This window comes from Paramormyrops kingsleyae, chromosome 13, assembly GCF_048594095.1.
Source record: "Paramormyrops kingsleyae isolate MSU_618 chromosome 13, PKINGS_0.4, whole genome shotgun sequence".
Taxonomy (NCBI): domain Eukaryota; kingdom Metazoa; phylum Chordata; class Actinopteri; order Osteoglossiformes; family Mormyridae; genus Paramormyrops; species Paramormyrops kingsleyae.
Genome location: NC_132809.1, coordinates 24,129,339 through 24,146,119, shown reverse-complemented (window position 1 = coordinate 24,146,119; position 16,781 = coordinate 24,129,339). Strand labels below are relative to the sequence as shown.

At 38.7% G+C, this 16,781-nt stretch overlaps 1 protein-coding gene across 2 annotated transcripts; it reads left to right on the top strand.

The window, feature by feature from the left end:
• The first annotated feature begins 5,250 nt into the window (after positions 1 to 5,250).
• foxb1a (forkhead box B1a) lies at positions 5,251 to 7,410 on the top strand. Of its 2 annotated transcripts, none has more exons than XM_023811233.2 (2): positions 5,251 to 5,314; positions 5,665 to 7,410. In XM_023811233.2, the coding sequence occupies exon 2, from the start codon at positions 5,674 to 5,676 to the stop codon at positions 6,613 to 6,615; it is 942 nt and encodes a 313-aa protein (XP_023667001.1). In that variant the 5' UTR covers positions 5,251 to 5,314; positions 5,665 to 5,673; the 3' UTR covers positions 6,616 to 7,410. The 2 variants fall into 2 exon arrangements, with proteins under 2 accessions (XP_023667001.1, XP_023667002.1); XM_023811234.2 differs by having other exon boundaries at positions 5,269 to 5,375.
• Positions 7,411 to 16,781: the final 9,371 nt, after the last annotated feature.

Below are 16,781 nucleotides of genomic sequence, written 5' to 3'. Positions count from 1 at the left end.
ATGTCAGTAAAAAAATATTTCACCAAGGTAATCCATGAAAAGCAAGCATCACAAAATATAAAATTACATCATTTACCACGAGATTGCGTGCTGTTCTGTAATATCACTTACACACATTTCATCATGTTTATGCCAGTAAACCACACAGTCAAGTACACGCTGCCAAGTTAATCACAAAGAACAGTTTTTCCAGGATGGAATTTTTAGTGAATCTGGAATTTTTTGTGAATCTACTCCTGCAAATGATCTTTTCCCTTTTCTTTTCATTCCCAGATGGAATAATTGCTAAACGATGTCATGTGTTTACAAATTTCAAACAAAGCTTGGTTTAAAATATACAAAAATCATGTACGTAAAGTTACCTTTTTAGAGGGTAAGCTGAAGGACCACAGAAATTGGTAATACATTCAACCCAAATAAAGAGTTCTGCTCAATTCATTCTCCAGTCTGGGGTGAAGCAAGCTCAGTCACAGTTACAGTAATATTTTGAAGCTGTTAACCCTTATAAACCTATCCAGTTATATCCCAGTATGTAACATGATTGGATATCTGTAAACACTTCAGCTGCACGTTGCCTTTTACACTGAAAGTAACCCAACAGATATTTTGGCATCCATGATTATCACCTGTAGACTTAAATGTATTAATTTGTTTTTATTTAATTGCAACCGGGTGGGAGCCAACTGACCACTGACATTTGAATTGGAAACTTTTACATTTAACTGATGAAAAAAAAATTCTCTGGAACATCCATCCATCCATCCATCCATCGTCCAACCACCTGTTCCAGGTAGCTTGTGGCACAAGGCTGGGGCGGGTAACACCATGAACACAGCAGGCTATGCACAAAGCTACCTAGGCCTAAGATTCAACACCCCAAAATGTGAATAAAAAATCTATCAGACTAGCTTTAAATAACATGGTGTCACAGGGTTGGCTTCCTTCCAGATTTAAACATCACTATGTTAACATTTTTAAAGCAATTTAATGCTAACCAAGTTCGTTGCACAGAACTGCGAAATGGGTCATTGTTTCTGTTCCTCACTGAAGCTGCAACTCCAGAGAGAAACCATTCCATTGTATGGGCTTCATGGTATGATCAACGTTTCAACCCCCCTCCCTCCTAAACACCCCCAATGTTGCTACCCGCCAAATTTCATTCATGACTTCAGAGAGAATTAGTCAAGAATGGCATTTTCTTTATTTACTCCTAATCAATCATGCCGAGCTGTAAACAACGTGACCACTTTGCTTGTGCGACAATTATCTGGTTGTCAACAATGACCCCCCCCCTGCAGCCCCGCACATCCGACTCGCTTAGCAGTTTACCTAAGGGGACTCCGACCCTCTTAAAGCACTCGTTAACATTTTTGGCTCATTACTTTAACTTTGGCTCATTAGCACACCGATCGCTGGACGTGTTTCTTTACTTGGTTGGGATTACGATGAAACGGAGATTGGAGATGTACAGCAGTCTCAACCGAAATTTCCGATGAATAACATGTTTAACATGTTCAACCCTTACCGACCCCCAGCTCAACGATTCCCAAGGTCATTGCATCGTGAACCTAAGTTGTGTATGAGTATGTGTGGCAGATTAAGCTTCTTATTCAGTATGAAATATATGAATAAAACAATATCCGGCTACGTATCTAGGTGAATTACAAGTTGTATCCTTTCGCATTAAATGAATGCTGAGCAAATAAATTCCTCAATTAAAGCGTCTACTTACTGCACGTGCCATTGCCTTCTCTACTCTGTCGCGTTTTTATTACAATGGCCAGTCCGCGTTAAGAAAAAAAGAACAGAAAGATGCAAGAGAAAGTGAGAAATTAAACATTGAACCCTAAATAGTGGATGTATGGAAATAAAATTAAGTTATAAATAAACCTATATTGGTTCATATAGCCCTACTGCAATAGTTATTTTAAGTAGCTTGTGAGAGCCCGCTATTTATGCGTATTATCTTATTAGGCATATAACGTCTATCCGCTAAGAAAATGTTTAGAACTCTGAATTAGTTATATTTTGTAAATAATGCTACACATAAAATTTGTTATAATAATAATAATAATTATTATTATTATTATTATTATTATTGTTATTATAATTATTATCGTAGATATAAATGTATGTCACCTTTTCACCAACTGATGTTACAGTATCTTGCAAGTTATTTTCAGTGCCATAAGATGCTGCGGGATTAAAATGCAATAAAACATTCATTGCGGAAGCTGTAACGTAAATCGCTAACAGATTTAGATTTGTACGTCCAATATCGCCATTGCCGCATATATACAGGCTTATAGTTTAACCGTTTAGACCTTTCCCTAGCCACCCAGCCGAGAGCCTACTTTTGAACATTATTATTATTATTATTATTATTACTCAATACATCGTTATCCGGTTACAAATATTGACAGTTGACTTGAAAATCACTTTTTCTTTTTAAAGACCCGCCTCTCTTCTTGTTTGTGTTCTGTCATAAAATCGTAAAGGTATACACAAGATATGATCAACTTAGGGAATAGGAGTGGAACTGTAGCAACAACCACAACAATAGCATCCAGACGGCAGCTTCATTGTTTCCCTAATTGTTTTAGGCCTATACAGCTATACATAGGCCTAAACATTTTCTTGTAAAACCATTGGAAATACAAATTATTAACCCATACACACTAGTTGCTTCCTCAGCATCTAGAACTGTTCTCTTTTATGACTGACCTTTTTTCAGTCACTAGATTATAAGATGATGTAATGAGCATTTCTGGTGCTCAGTGTTTCAGCAAGTGAGTTTTACACAGCTGTACACGCAATGAAACACATTAAGATGATTCAGAACACCAGGGAAGATAATAAAGGTGATCTTGCTGGGAATCATGTTTTGTTTTTTTTTTTTTGTAATGCAAAGTCACACTTTAATATCTGACTGTGCTCCCTGTAGACATTTAATCGTATCGTTTGTTTTTCCAGCACTCTAATAAATGGCCCTGTAGCATGACCTGATTTAGTTTTGACAATGTTGTTCAGCTATCTTTGGCTGGGCATTTGAATGGACGCCATTTTTAAAAATCAGTGTTCCTTTGCCCATTGTATGGCGTGCCGAGCTCTGGGGCAGATGTGTGAAAGTGCCCGCTTGCTCCTTTCTCTCCCCCATGACCTCAGTCTCTGTGTCCCATCGCCCTGGGAATGTCACGGCTCAGTACTTTACTTTGAGACCCTTCAGAATGTGCCTTTGTTTTTTTTTTTTTTTAGTCACACACAAAATTGTTCCCGATCCCCCCACCGTAAATGATACTCCAGACTGAAGCTCGGGGCACAAGTGCAATACAATTTGGCTTAACCCAGCCTTTGTCCCACTTGTACAAATGACTAAACAGAACACATATTATACAGCTGATCAACTGCTACCTGACACAAGACTTCAGGAACCGAGGGGAAAAAAAGCAAGTTAATCTATTCAGAGTAATGGTGGCATTTTCATGATGCTTTCCCAACAAAACAATACTCACTGTGCAATAGAAAACATACAAAAGTAAGAAAAAAATATGGTGAGCATCTAAAGGCATCGTCAGTTAAGGGCAAGGTATACCACAAATTATTTGACTGAAAGTAAAAACATGTATAACAAATAGAAACTTGGAATTAAATCTAATCCCAACACATGAGCTGGTTTTCTGCCAGGAATATTTCTGGGCGGGTTAGAATGAATACTATAGGTCTACATATAAACAAAAAGTATTTAATATAATATTAACATCCAAAATCATTACATCATACATGCTTATAATGGTATACAAACAATTGTAGAAAAACAATTTGTTTGGATTTGGGGACACTGTCTGATGTTCATACTGACTCGATAGATCCTTCTGGGGAAAAAAAAATATCGGAAAACAAAATTAAAAAAAGAAGAAAAAAAAACCTTTATTAGCTGAAAAAATAAGCAGGCCAGTATAATGGAAAATTTTAAGGAACACCATGATGATCCATTTTTGAACCCAGCAGCATTGTATTGAAGGCTTGGGAGCTACAGGTCGCTCGGTGGTAGATGTCCTTCTGTTTTGTAAATATTAACAGCTCCCCCCACCACCTAACCTCGATTATGTCCATCGGAATGCTCACGCAGTCTATTGTAAATTAATGAAAAAGACGAGCATAAATTATAATCAGATCCATGCGGGTGTGTGGTCCTTCCTATAGCAAACCCGCCAAGCAGAAATATGGCCTCTAAAGCGCTTTTAAAAAGGATACTCATCGCTCAGAACAGGAGACCGTTTGGTTTGCACATTCATATGATTGACTCACGGGTGTTTTATACAGTTTTCACAACAACACCCAAATGATGCATTTACATTTCTGAAGCAGGCCTACGTCTTAATTTGCTTTAAGAAAATACAGACGGTACGATGTCTTCTGGGATTATTGAATATTTCGAACACTTTCTTGATATAAATATATGAAGGAAACAGAATAACATACTTTTGAAACAGTTGATACAAATTGCACGACCCGTGACGAGGTCAGTCAGTGGATTCCTTTTATGCTTATATTTAAAAACTTGTCTATGGATTTTAAATTAGAATTTGAGAGAATTAAAGCGAGAGAATTAAAATATTAAATAAAATACTAAACTTTGCATATGAGAAAAAATAAAGATATTTCACCGCTAAATGTACGTTTAATTTTTATAAGGGTTAGACAAAAGAATTCAATTTATATGTCCGTAATTAGCAAAACATTAAAAAAAAATGTTCATTTTTATTTTTTATACAGGCCTGCTTATGCTGAAATATACAAATATAAACGACATCAGGATATAACAGTATTTTTGCCAATGCATGCATAGACCTACCATGCGATAAGAATGCAATTAGCATGCACTCAAATGAAATAAATCAAAAAATTAATTTCATACAGTTTAATGTGATATTACTGCCACGTACGAAAACCGTCACGTTGCAAAGCGAAAATACAACCATAGCCGCACAGATTAGCGGCTCCATAAGCGCCCTGCGCGGGCCCAAGAAAACTTAGCGCGTACCTTTGCACACCATTACTTGACCACACCATCGCATTTCAATTCCGGTTTCCCGAACCTTTTCACCCCATTGCATCGTCTTCAAATGGAAATGTGTATTGGTCCAAGGTGTCCATGTAAAATAGGTGTAAAATGAAACCACATCATGCCTTACTGGCCACCCCTCCCTCCATCCCAAGGCGATCGTCATGTGACAGCGCACAAGTGGCGCAGTAGTGAAGCGCCGCTGCAGGGGTCTTTTCTGCTCATGTCACCGCAGAAAACTATCAGTTGGTAAGAAGAAGGACTTAGAAACAGCTTCTTAGCTCATCTCTCCCAAAAAAAGTAGAGGAAGGTCGGTCTCAATTCTACTTCTGGGAGCCAAACAATCTTACTGTCTCTTGCTGAAGCTAAGATCCCATCCAGTATAAGACAACCAAATAGTTTTCTTGGGAAGTTTTATTTATTTATTTTTCTTAAAGGAAAATCCCTAAAGCATCTGGAATCGCTTCGCTGTCAAGGTTTCTTAGATTATACTGCACAGATAATCTGCTACATACATAGAGAAACGTAAGGCTTTGGTTTAGAACGTAGTTTTGTTATGCATTTGTACCGGGTGTTTTACTTTGATATTGTTTTTGCAGGTTTAACAGATGCCTCGACCGGGAAGAAACACGTATAGCGACCAGAAACCTCCTTACTCGTACATCTCCCTCACGGCTATGGCTATCCAGAGCTGTCCGGAGAAGATGCTTCCTCTGAGTGAAATTTACAAGTTCATTATGGACAGATTTCCTTATTACAGAGAAAACACCCAGCGATGGCAGAACTCCTTGCGGCACAACTTGTCTTTCAATGACTGTTTCATTAAAATCCCTCGTCGCCCGGACCAGCCTGGGAAGGGGAGTTTCTGGGCCCTGCATCCCAGCTGTGGGGATATGTTTGAGAACGGTAGTTTCCTGAGGCGCCGCAAAAGATTCAAGGTGATGATCTCCGGCCAGCTCGCAGCGGGCAAGCCCTTGGATGCTGCCCACTACCTCCAACAACAAGCTAAACTTCGGCTCAGCGCCTTGGCCAATACAGGCACTCATCTGCCACAGATGTCCAATTACAGCCTGGGGATGTCACAGCCTTCCACCTTCAAGCATCCTTTTGCCATCGAGAATATAATTTCCAGAGAATTTAAGATGCCAGGGGGGCTGCCTTTCCCCCCAATGCAACCGGTGTCAGCCGGCTACTCTCTGCATAATCAATTAGCCACCGCTTGGCCCCATATGTACAGTACAAACGCGATAGATACAGTAGCTCATATTTCAACGACGAGCAATGATTACAGTGCCTTCGGGGTTCCTGTCAAGTCCCTTTGCCACGATGGACAAACTTTACCGGCTATCCCAGTGCCAATAAAAGCGACGCCCGCGCCACTGTCAAATCTTTCGGCAATACCAGCACATATCCCGGCTTTCGCGCCGAACTGTTCCCAGTCCCTCAGTCTCACGTCCCATCAGACAGCGAATAACCGGCATATAAACAGTCCTCTTCGGGAAAGGACGCTGACAAACTCCGCCGTGAATGAGTCGGTGGCAGTGCACTGATACTGCCAAACCTTCAGGTCTTGTAGCCTGACAAAGTCTGCGCCGATTGCCAAGATTTGCTGTCCCTGAAATCCGTGAAAACCGGAACACGACGAGATATAACACTGTTAAGGCAGAGTGTGTGTATTTCGCAGTAATGCTTATACTCATTTGTCCGAATTTTAAAGTTCGATATCTGCCTCTGGACGTTGTATTCAGTTGACGGGATTTAATCTTGATTTTTCAGGACGCTGAGTAGCGATGTGTTATTAAACAGCTGTGACGTTAGCCAGTTTATCATTAATATGATGAGAGCAAGGTATTCCTACTGTTGGCATTGTTTGCTGATACAAAAGCAAAGAAAATAAGAAGCAAAGACATACACATTGTATATTACAATGATAAATAAAAGGCGTATCTAATCGTTGTAAGAGAAAGCCGTTACATTTATTACATAACAAGTTTAATATAAATGCATGATTACTAATTAGATTAAATTTGTTCAGTGGTAAAATTAACAAAATATTTAAAAATGTTCTTATTGGGTCTGACAGAATCTTTGCTTTTGGCTGTTAAATACTACATTACATTGCAGAAGTAGATGTACAAACAGTTTTTATGTGCTCAGAATACTCGATGCACTGCATTACCAAATATGTAGTTATTAGATTTTTTAACTATAACTGAATAAAAAGAACAATCACAGAAATATAAATATATATATTTTTCTAAACTACCGAACTTGAAATGTACTCATTTAATGATACGAAAGTGCTAGGTACCTGTAAACTTAAGATTTAAATTATTACTGCGAGATATCCTAAAGACATAAAATGCACTTTTAGTAAACAATATATCACAGTATCTCTGCTGCAGAAAATGTTATTTTGTGAACCTTAGTTTCAGTTTTTGTGGAGACCCTTTGCAATAAAGGATATACATTTGTACGTAATTGAGTAGGCCTGTGTTTTCTCAGTTTCTGCATCTTTTAAGATATTATTCATAATTTTTATCATGATGCTGAAGGCTGACTGATATATTCTTTGCAAAACGTGTCAAAAAAATTAAAAGACGTAATCTTTTCCCCATGCACCTAGATAAAGGTATTTTTGTCCACATGTTTTATTATGCATGACAACAACAAAATAGCTTTACCATTTTGTAATCTCTTAAGAGGAACAGGTGGAAATGAACTGTTTCTTTAGCTGAGCATGGCGCAAACACTCTCATCATCACTGTGTCCGAGAGGACGCTAATTCCGTAATGGTGCACTCACTTTTCTATAATAATTTTGTGCTAATTTATTAACTATTCGCATATACGTTAATTCTTTAAATTTTCGAAAAATTAAACAGGTGGTCAAGTGTAGCTTTTCGGTTACTTTTAACTTTTGAAGGCTTTGAAAACTGACCGGTGATGCTCAGAAGCATATGGACCACGGGGTTAACAGAATGCAAACTGTTTCTGGGCTGCCACAACACAGATATTCATGCGAAAACAATCTTGCTTAGGCCAATAGAAATTATCTCGGCGGAAGTAAATTTTAAAAATGAAAGGAAATGGATTTTATTAAAACCAGTAGCAAATGTCACACGCCTGACTCTGAACAGCTTAATATACCTACTAATTTTACTACCATATAAATATCAGGCTACTTGTTTAAATAATCCGCAAACAACGCGACAAATCAACGTTTTAGACGTGCTAACTGACTAATAAACTAAGCTAACAATTGATTGTTCACGAGTTTTATAACCTGATTTATTAAACATATTTTGTAATATTCCGTTACATTAAACAAGACATGGTGTGGTCGCATATAAATAAAGTAGGCCTTAACACTAGAACTGCAAACACCGCTTCTACACTGCGTGCAAAATTAAAAGCATGTATGTTATTAAATCTTACCTATGCCTACAATAGATGTATTTTGATGTTTCTATTGCAACACGTAAAACATCAACTGCTGGGTCGAAAAAATATAGCAAATCTATAAACCCAATTCGTACGAGCAACAACTAATAGCTATTTAGATACTTATAACTTACTTTATTGTTTATTTTTTCAGTTTTTATGTTCTCTGGGAAATAAGTGACACGAAGGACAAGTTATGAAATAAACCTCTCTGGCAAACTTGGCGTGATGCAAAAGCAAGAGCCCGTGGTGAAGTTTTAAACAAATATATTAGAATTCCATCACTTTATGCGATTGAGTAGATCAAATAAAGGGGTCCACGGCCACTTCATTCAGTCTCATTCACTTCAATAGAAAACACAAAGAATGGCAAACTTCGATTGGGCCACCAATGTAGATTTAGCCTTTTCTCAAAGAGACAAAAAGACAAACACATTGCTGACTGGGTGACTAGGAAACGAGTTCCGAGACTCCTTTGGGATTCAAATTCACCCCTTCCAGATAGAGTCTGTTTACACAATAGTGCAAGTAAAAAAAAATCAATAAAAGTGTCTATTGCATTCTCTGTAACGCGAAATCTTTGCCTCACCGCCTACCTATGAGCTATGTCCGTTATAAATGCAAACTAATAAAATAAAACGCCCCTTTCCCTCCGTGCTTATTGTACGTTTTGTTGCGTATTTCTTAGCAAGCTTCCTTTGTTTTCAAAGTTTTGTCTAGGGAACGGAAGCAAAGGCTCTTACTACTTCAAACATTGCCATCCACAGAGATCCGATCCTGGCAATCTTCACCGACTCCGTCCTCGTTGTGGTTTAGAAAACTTTAAGATTCATAAAGATAGCTTTTCATCCCGGCAGTGCCCTGTTGCTCGTGAAGAACGAAACCCTTTATTTGCTTAGAATTTTACTTTAAATTTTAAGGTTGCCAGGAGCAATAATGTTTGTTAAAACATGTTATAATAAATCATGAAAAATAAAAACAACGCAGTATCTTCGCACTGTTAAAATAATACAACTAATGGCTCGCATGTTTTGGGTTAGATAAAACTTTAGTAACCCTATTAGATAATTGGAAGGTAATGCTTGTTCATTATTGTTCCAAGAACTAAAGTTTTATTGTCCCCGTAATTAATCCTATTGCCCGTTCATGAATCCTGCTAATTAAATGCACTGTCGACAAAAGAATTACTTGCAACAAACGACATACAATTACTTTCCATTTGTAAGATATTTACATTTTCGTGTTCGTTTTCATTTTTCAAATATGACGCAGTTCGTTTAATGAAAAGTCTTCAATCTAAAGTAATTCATATTATGTAATGAAAACAAAGTTATTCCAAACTTCACCGTGTTGTGTCGTTGTCGGTCAGTCGCTTTCCGTTCCGGAACAGAAACACATTTGAACGATGCCTTTTCCCCGCTGTGTGCCAGCAGTTTCACGCTCTGTTTTGGAAACGCTTTTCTGTGTGCACGAACATAACCAAGTCCGCGAATACAGTATGGGGATTTGGCAGTATGTGTATCGTAGGTTTTGGGCTGGCCCTAGGCGAGACATTGGCTTAGTCTGTCGGGAATTTATTTTTGTGATTATTCGGCATACGCGGATCAGGGAATACGTTTCTTGTAAGCCTACATCACGAACATGCAGTATTTTAAGCCATGTGCATATCCCTCAGTATCAGGTAGGAATTCATCATTTCCAATTCGATTTAAATTACACGACGACAAACTATTTTATATTATTGTGTCTTAGACACTGGTATACCTGACCTAATCATTTAGAGTGTAAGGAACGTTATTTTCCATTACAACTGTGCAAATGGCAAATTACTCTGTCAATTACTCTGCTGGAATTTTTTTAGTGCATCCTTATGAGTTTCCTTACTCAAAAAGTTTGGTTGCAGTCCTTGTTTATTGGGTAAACATGCACGAGAATGACCTCACATCTGCCAACTATAAGCAATGCATAATTACTTGGAGGCATTTTCGACAAAGGACTTGCAATCTGAGTCAGATGCATGGATTTTGTGGTGAGTGTGGACTGGACTGTTTCCACCACATACAGAAACAATCTGTCTACAGCTAAGTTTTGTGTCCTTCAATGTGTATATTTTGGTCAAAATCGGTGTTTTCAGTCCTACACAGATTACATACTTAGACATAATATCTTTACCACTAGGGAAATTGAAGGCATACAATCTTGAGTGGCAATATTGATATTTTTTACCATATTTATTGTAATATATATATATATATATATATATATATATATATATATATGTGCCATTTGAACCATCAAACGACCCAGTTAACTTCTAAAGCTCATCCAAATGTGGTGTATCAGATTTATTCAGGTGTGTGACGGTGTCAATGGGATTATGGGTAATGTGAATGCTTAATGTTGGGCAGAGGAACGCGTTTTGGTTTCTTCAGCACATCGTGGTCTTGGCTAAGGCTGCTTTCCTGTTCCTGTGGAGGGAGGCAGGTAGCGAGGGTTCAGGGCGCTGGGAGAGAGGGGCCTGCGGCAGCCAAACACCCATGCGTGCATGAAATTAGACTGTCAACCTTTGATTCATGCTGCCAGGCTGCAACTGTGAAACAAATTATGCCAGTGGGTGGCGACTGTGATATGAGCCTGGGCTAAATAGGCACCTCTGCTCGGCTTCCTATTTCTCTTATGCGAACGTCATAGTGATAGATAAGTGGAAGAAGTTGTCCGACGTCGCTTTCAGCAGGGCAAGGTACGCGGGGCGGGAATCCACCGTGCCACCGGAGTACAGATATAGAGAAAAGAGAGGTAGCTGTTTAATGACAAGACTGTACGTAAATATAAACGTAGAAGAAGTTCTATTGTGGTGTTTCAGCATAAACTGTTGGTCGCGAATAAAACAATGCGTTTAAGCAATAAAAAGATTAAAAGGAACATGGATTTAGTTTGATTTTCTAAATCAACCTGCATTTGCAAACATTAATCAGAACTGATAAAACAGGCGATGCAAGATAATCTATTTAAAGATAAATATAGGAATGGACAAAATGTGCAACAGAAAGGCTGTCTTACTAGCTAAAAGTACATAATGAAATAATGATTAAAGAAGATTGAGGTCCATTTTAATGTTCCAAAGCTTGGTTTGAAATGCTCTCATTTTAACACTATCATTGAATGCATTGTTGTCAGTAGCTGTACTGAATTTAGTTAATCAGAAATGAAGTCTCATGGGTAAACACCATGTAGTTTGCAGAGCTTTCTTGGATAACAGCGGCTCTGTTTGCCCAACCGTAGTGGATTAGTTCACGCTTTCACAAAGTCAAAGACAATTGTGAGCAATCAATGCATATAGGGCTTTTCAAACCGTTTCCAAGTTACATGTGAGGTCTACATAAAAATGCCTGCTTCTGGCTGCATCCATTGGCCCATTGTGGAAACACTAAGGAAGAGTAATTCAGTATGAGTTTTTAAAGGACAGCGACACTGATAAGCTGCCTCATACATCTAACGCTGGTACATAAACTTAAACTTCGGTAGACAGTGAGAGCCAAGGTGCGCGTTCCGTAGTTCGTAAAAAATGAGAGAACGCATTCAGACGGGGAGCGGTCACGTGATAACCTCCGTTTCACCCGCCCTCCCTCAGCGTGGCGGCTCTGTGCAGAGAGGGAATGAATGGGCAGCGCAGCGGTAAGAGCCGAGGCGGCCGAACCCACAGCAATAGCCTGGCTGGTGTTCTGGCTCCACCCCTGAGGGTCTTTAGCCGGATCCGAAGAGCAGCTATTCTGCTCCATGATGGTGGCCCATGATTATGGTCCCGTGAGAGCTCCAGACGTGTTAAAGTATCTGCTCGGGGGCGCGCTCATAACTCAGGATAGCCCCACGCCTCGCCCTACTAGGCATCAGCAGTGGGGTTACGGACTTTTATGGGTAATTTTATGGTCGAAAAGATTCTAAAGCTTCTAAGCAAAAGTTAATCTTCAATGTTTAGGAAAATCATTTAAAGAAATATGCATATAATAATCAACCCAATAGGATTTTAAGAAAATCCCAGTTCTGCCGGTAGAAGGCTATGCTGCGACGCAGGCTGCTTCCAGGCTCAACATTTCTGAGACAACAGTACACAAGAACCAGGTCAAGTAGGAGACACTGGGAATGACCGGAAATCAACCAGGTGAAGGGCGGAAGCGACTTTCTAATGCTAAGGATGACCGTTAACTTATCCGACAGTTTCTCATGAATCATAGGATGACATCGAGTGACCTTCAAAATGAATGGGAAACATTAAGTGCAGGTGTGAAGTGCACCGCTAGGACAGCTTGTATCAGACACACACCCATAAATTGAGAAGTGAAACTAAAAATTGTGCTTATTTTTTTCCAGAGCTGTATTTTTTTGGCAAAAAAACCCTGTAAATGTTTACCTTATAGGCTAACGACGGCTTTGAAATTAGAGCCGCATTGCGAATTTGCTGGATGGCTATGCAGTGTGTACACATGCTTTGGATTTTACAAGTGCGGTCACTGCCTGTTACAGTTTACGTCACTTAGCAGCTAACAACACAGAAAAATGTAATCATTACTGAACGGTGTTTTACTCTAAAGGAAAATAATTCACGAATTGTAAATTAACAATTAAAATGGATTACACATGTACATGAATTACACCCCTGAAATAAATGCATGAACTATATATGAACCATATACCAACCAAATAAAATTATTCTATACAATAAAAATAAATCAAACAACGTGATTGGTCATAAGACTTCTGAACTATAAATAGCTGGCAGTATAATGTATACAGTTATGGTGTATATAGTATAGAGCAGGGGTATTCAATTAGATTTTTCATTGGGCCATACGGCTTTTGCCAGTGGGCCGCACATTTCTCTGTATTTCTTGTATTGTACCCCATTAATACAAAGCACCACTGCATTTTCAACATTTTATTTAAATGAGTCAAATAGCATTAACCACTGGCTTCTAGTGCAAATAATAAAAACTGCAAAACATAGCCAGCTTTAATTTTAACAGACATCTGAGTCACAAACTCACAGTGACAGTATTTGCTTTTGCTTAAATAAAATAAAGCCTAGAAAACAATAATTACAATTTTGTGCAAATAAGAGCAAATGTCACAGTCATAAACTCACATAAACAGTAATAACGATATCATTGTACAAATAAGAACAAACATAACTTCAAAAAAATCACAAACAAACTGCTGACTTTTAAAGCATATAAAAGGAAACAAAAGTGTGTCTAGTCTTCATACTACAGGGCATTTTGATCTATCTCTAATGAGAAAAGTGACACTTCATTGACAGAGCAAGACGAGAAAAGTTAGGTTCATATGGGGTGACAGCAATCCGCAAACAATGATGCAGATGCTCATTTGCTGGTAGTTTTGTGTCAGTGTCTTTATTTTTGTCCGTCGAGCCTCTGAGCCCGGGGGATATTCATTATCAAAGTTACATTAAGTTGCATACTTATCAGTCCACTCGTTGTTAAATTTTCTATTTTCGCTATTTTCGCTGTCAACCTTACGTCTTTTCTCTCTTGAATGCGACATGTTCCCGCTGTTGTAAACTGTCATAAACCTTCCATCAAGAGCGTAAACAGCTGCGCGACGTCCCGTAAAATGTTATAAACTGTCGCGCTTACAGTTAAATCGCACCTATTTAATAAATAAGAGGTAGTCAGCGGGCCAGTCCAAAATGACTGATGGGCCGGTTTTGGCCCGTGGGCCGCCTATTGAATAGGGCTGGTATAGAGTATATAGGGTGTGGACACAGCTATTCGCTGTTTGACAGAGTGGAATTTTATTTATATTACACAGGTAAACAAACACAGGTTAAACAAATGTAGGTGAATAAAATTAATTTGTTAGTTTGTCATTTATGGCAATCCAGCAACAGCTATGAGCTGCAAAAAATGATTATCACCTAGAAAATTCTCACAAAACAATAGGTGTTCATCTCTTTACAGGCAGTCTTAGGCAATCAAAAAATGTTTAAAGCTATTAATCTGGGTGGAAAGTATGCTTCTGCTCAGAGCAAAAAACACAATTTAGCATTAGAACTCGTGAAAATGAAGAGCAGCACAACAAAAACTAGTAAGAATCTCTTCTGTTCTCGAAAAAGTGACTGATATCTGGTTGGATGGCTAGATGAACGGCGCTTCAGTTCCCAAACCTCTCTGCAGGGGCACCTCAGCCATTGCATGTATTTGTTACATTTCACCACCAGCTCACTAATTGAATTAATTTAATTAGTTAGAAAAAGTCAATGAAATATTGATTAGTTATGCGACTTCTGCTCGTGTTCGAGTCAAAAAATACATGGGTGCACTGATTGGTTGCTGCAAATACTAGTGTGACTTTAGAGATGTTATGAAATTTCTAAACTGACACACTTTGACAGGCATAATAGCATAGTTTTACACCAACATGAAGATCATTTACACATCATATTCTTTGACTGCCTGTGATGGCTACAGCCACACAGAGTATAAGATCTGAAACATTCTCTCACCTCCTTAATTGATTACTTGTATATTTTCTTTAACCCTAACTGACTTATTTAGAATAACAATGCATAGTTTACAGTTGATTTGCTTTATTCTTTATATTTTATATGCAGTGCACATATTGGGTTCATATGCAGTGTTTTGCCGAATTAATCCTTTGATTTTGTAGTTACTTTGGTCGTGGGAGATGGTCCTCTCCTAGTTGGTATAAAGGTGTGGCTGAGGGCAGAGGACTCTTAAAAGGGGAAAACCCCTGGAGCTGGATTAAACCATATGCTGCCATGGCAAGAGGGGGGAGTTGGGGTTTAGCTGTGTTTTTATGTTTAGATGTATGCAGTGTTCATTTGGTTTACCCCTTTTGTGTGTTAATTGGTTTGGCCAAATCACTATATATGATCCCTGGTGTCTCATTACAAGGTCAGTTTGTTTCAGTTAATATCTTATTTTGTGATATTAAGTTTTGTTGGGTTTTTTTTTTTTACCTCTTTTATGGGCCCTGTTACTAAGGTCTTGAGTTTTGTCAACTGTGTGTATTTTTAGGGGTCAATAAAGCCCTATTTTCTTTAGTAAAACTCTTGTGTTTGTGTTGCCTTAATTTTTAGTCCCTCACACTGCCTAAGACTTTTGCAGAGTCCTGTATGTTAAATTGCTTTGTCATGAGGTGAGTCTGGATGGAGTGGGAGAGAAATGTGGAGGTTTGAGATCGTTGTGAGCAGGTGCGAGGTCGGTTGGGTGCGTATGTGACTAGGAGTGTGGTAGACGAGCAGGTGCACGTAGGCTTGAGTGTAGAGAGGACCTGGTGGGGGTATTCTCCACAGATCAGTGGGCAGGGTAGTCACTCCCACAAAAGAAGGCACCACGGCCCAGAGAGGAGGGCGCAAGAATAGCATGCAGCAGCCAAAACATGAATAGCTGCAATAAGCCTCTGCAGGCATCTTGAGTTACACAAATTGGCACTTATCAGTAGTGTCAATTATGGGTTTAAATGGTTTTTATTGTTAATGCAAGGTTTGAGTGTGATCTGAAGGGTAGCCCTAATTTATGGGGCTAATTTCTTAATTCTAAACTCTCCTTTGTTCTTTTGTCCCTTTGTCAGTGATCTCAACGTGTGGTTAGTGGTCAGGTTGAAAAAAGGTTTTTTAACCTTTTCTTATAGTCAGAGTTTAGATCTAAAAAATGGTCTCCAGCTACGGGTGTCAATAGGCTTCATTCAACACAAGCATGTGTTTGGTGATATGTGATATGAGTAACATAACCAATCATGACTCTAGCTGTGAACCAGTTCCATGGAAAAAACTGAAGCATGATGCTTAGTCTTCTCAGAAATTATTATTAATTTCACAGGTTAGGCTGTTAGAAAATGTTAGAAAATTATGACTTTACTGATGATTACTGCATTCTTCCCTAAAGGGTTTCAAACAGACACATCTTAACATCACAGTTTCAAAAGCTTTTATGTAAGTGCTGGGGAACAGCGTCTGTTCAGACACATTCGTGCTTGTCTGTGTTTTATGTGAGTTTTTCTTGCTAGAACATGAGGTATCAGATAGGTACAAGGTCTGAATATTCTATAAATGTTTCCCCACAGGAGCATCTTCCAACCCTGGCTGAGATGTTTCGAAGAGCGTTCCTTTCCCAATTCTAAAAGTCTACCAGGAATCTGTTTATTTGTAGCTGTGGTGTTGAGACTCCAGGTTCCCTGCTGGTCTAATTTATGTGAAGTCACACAGTTCCACCTGGGGCTGTTTTGAAACTGCA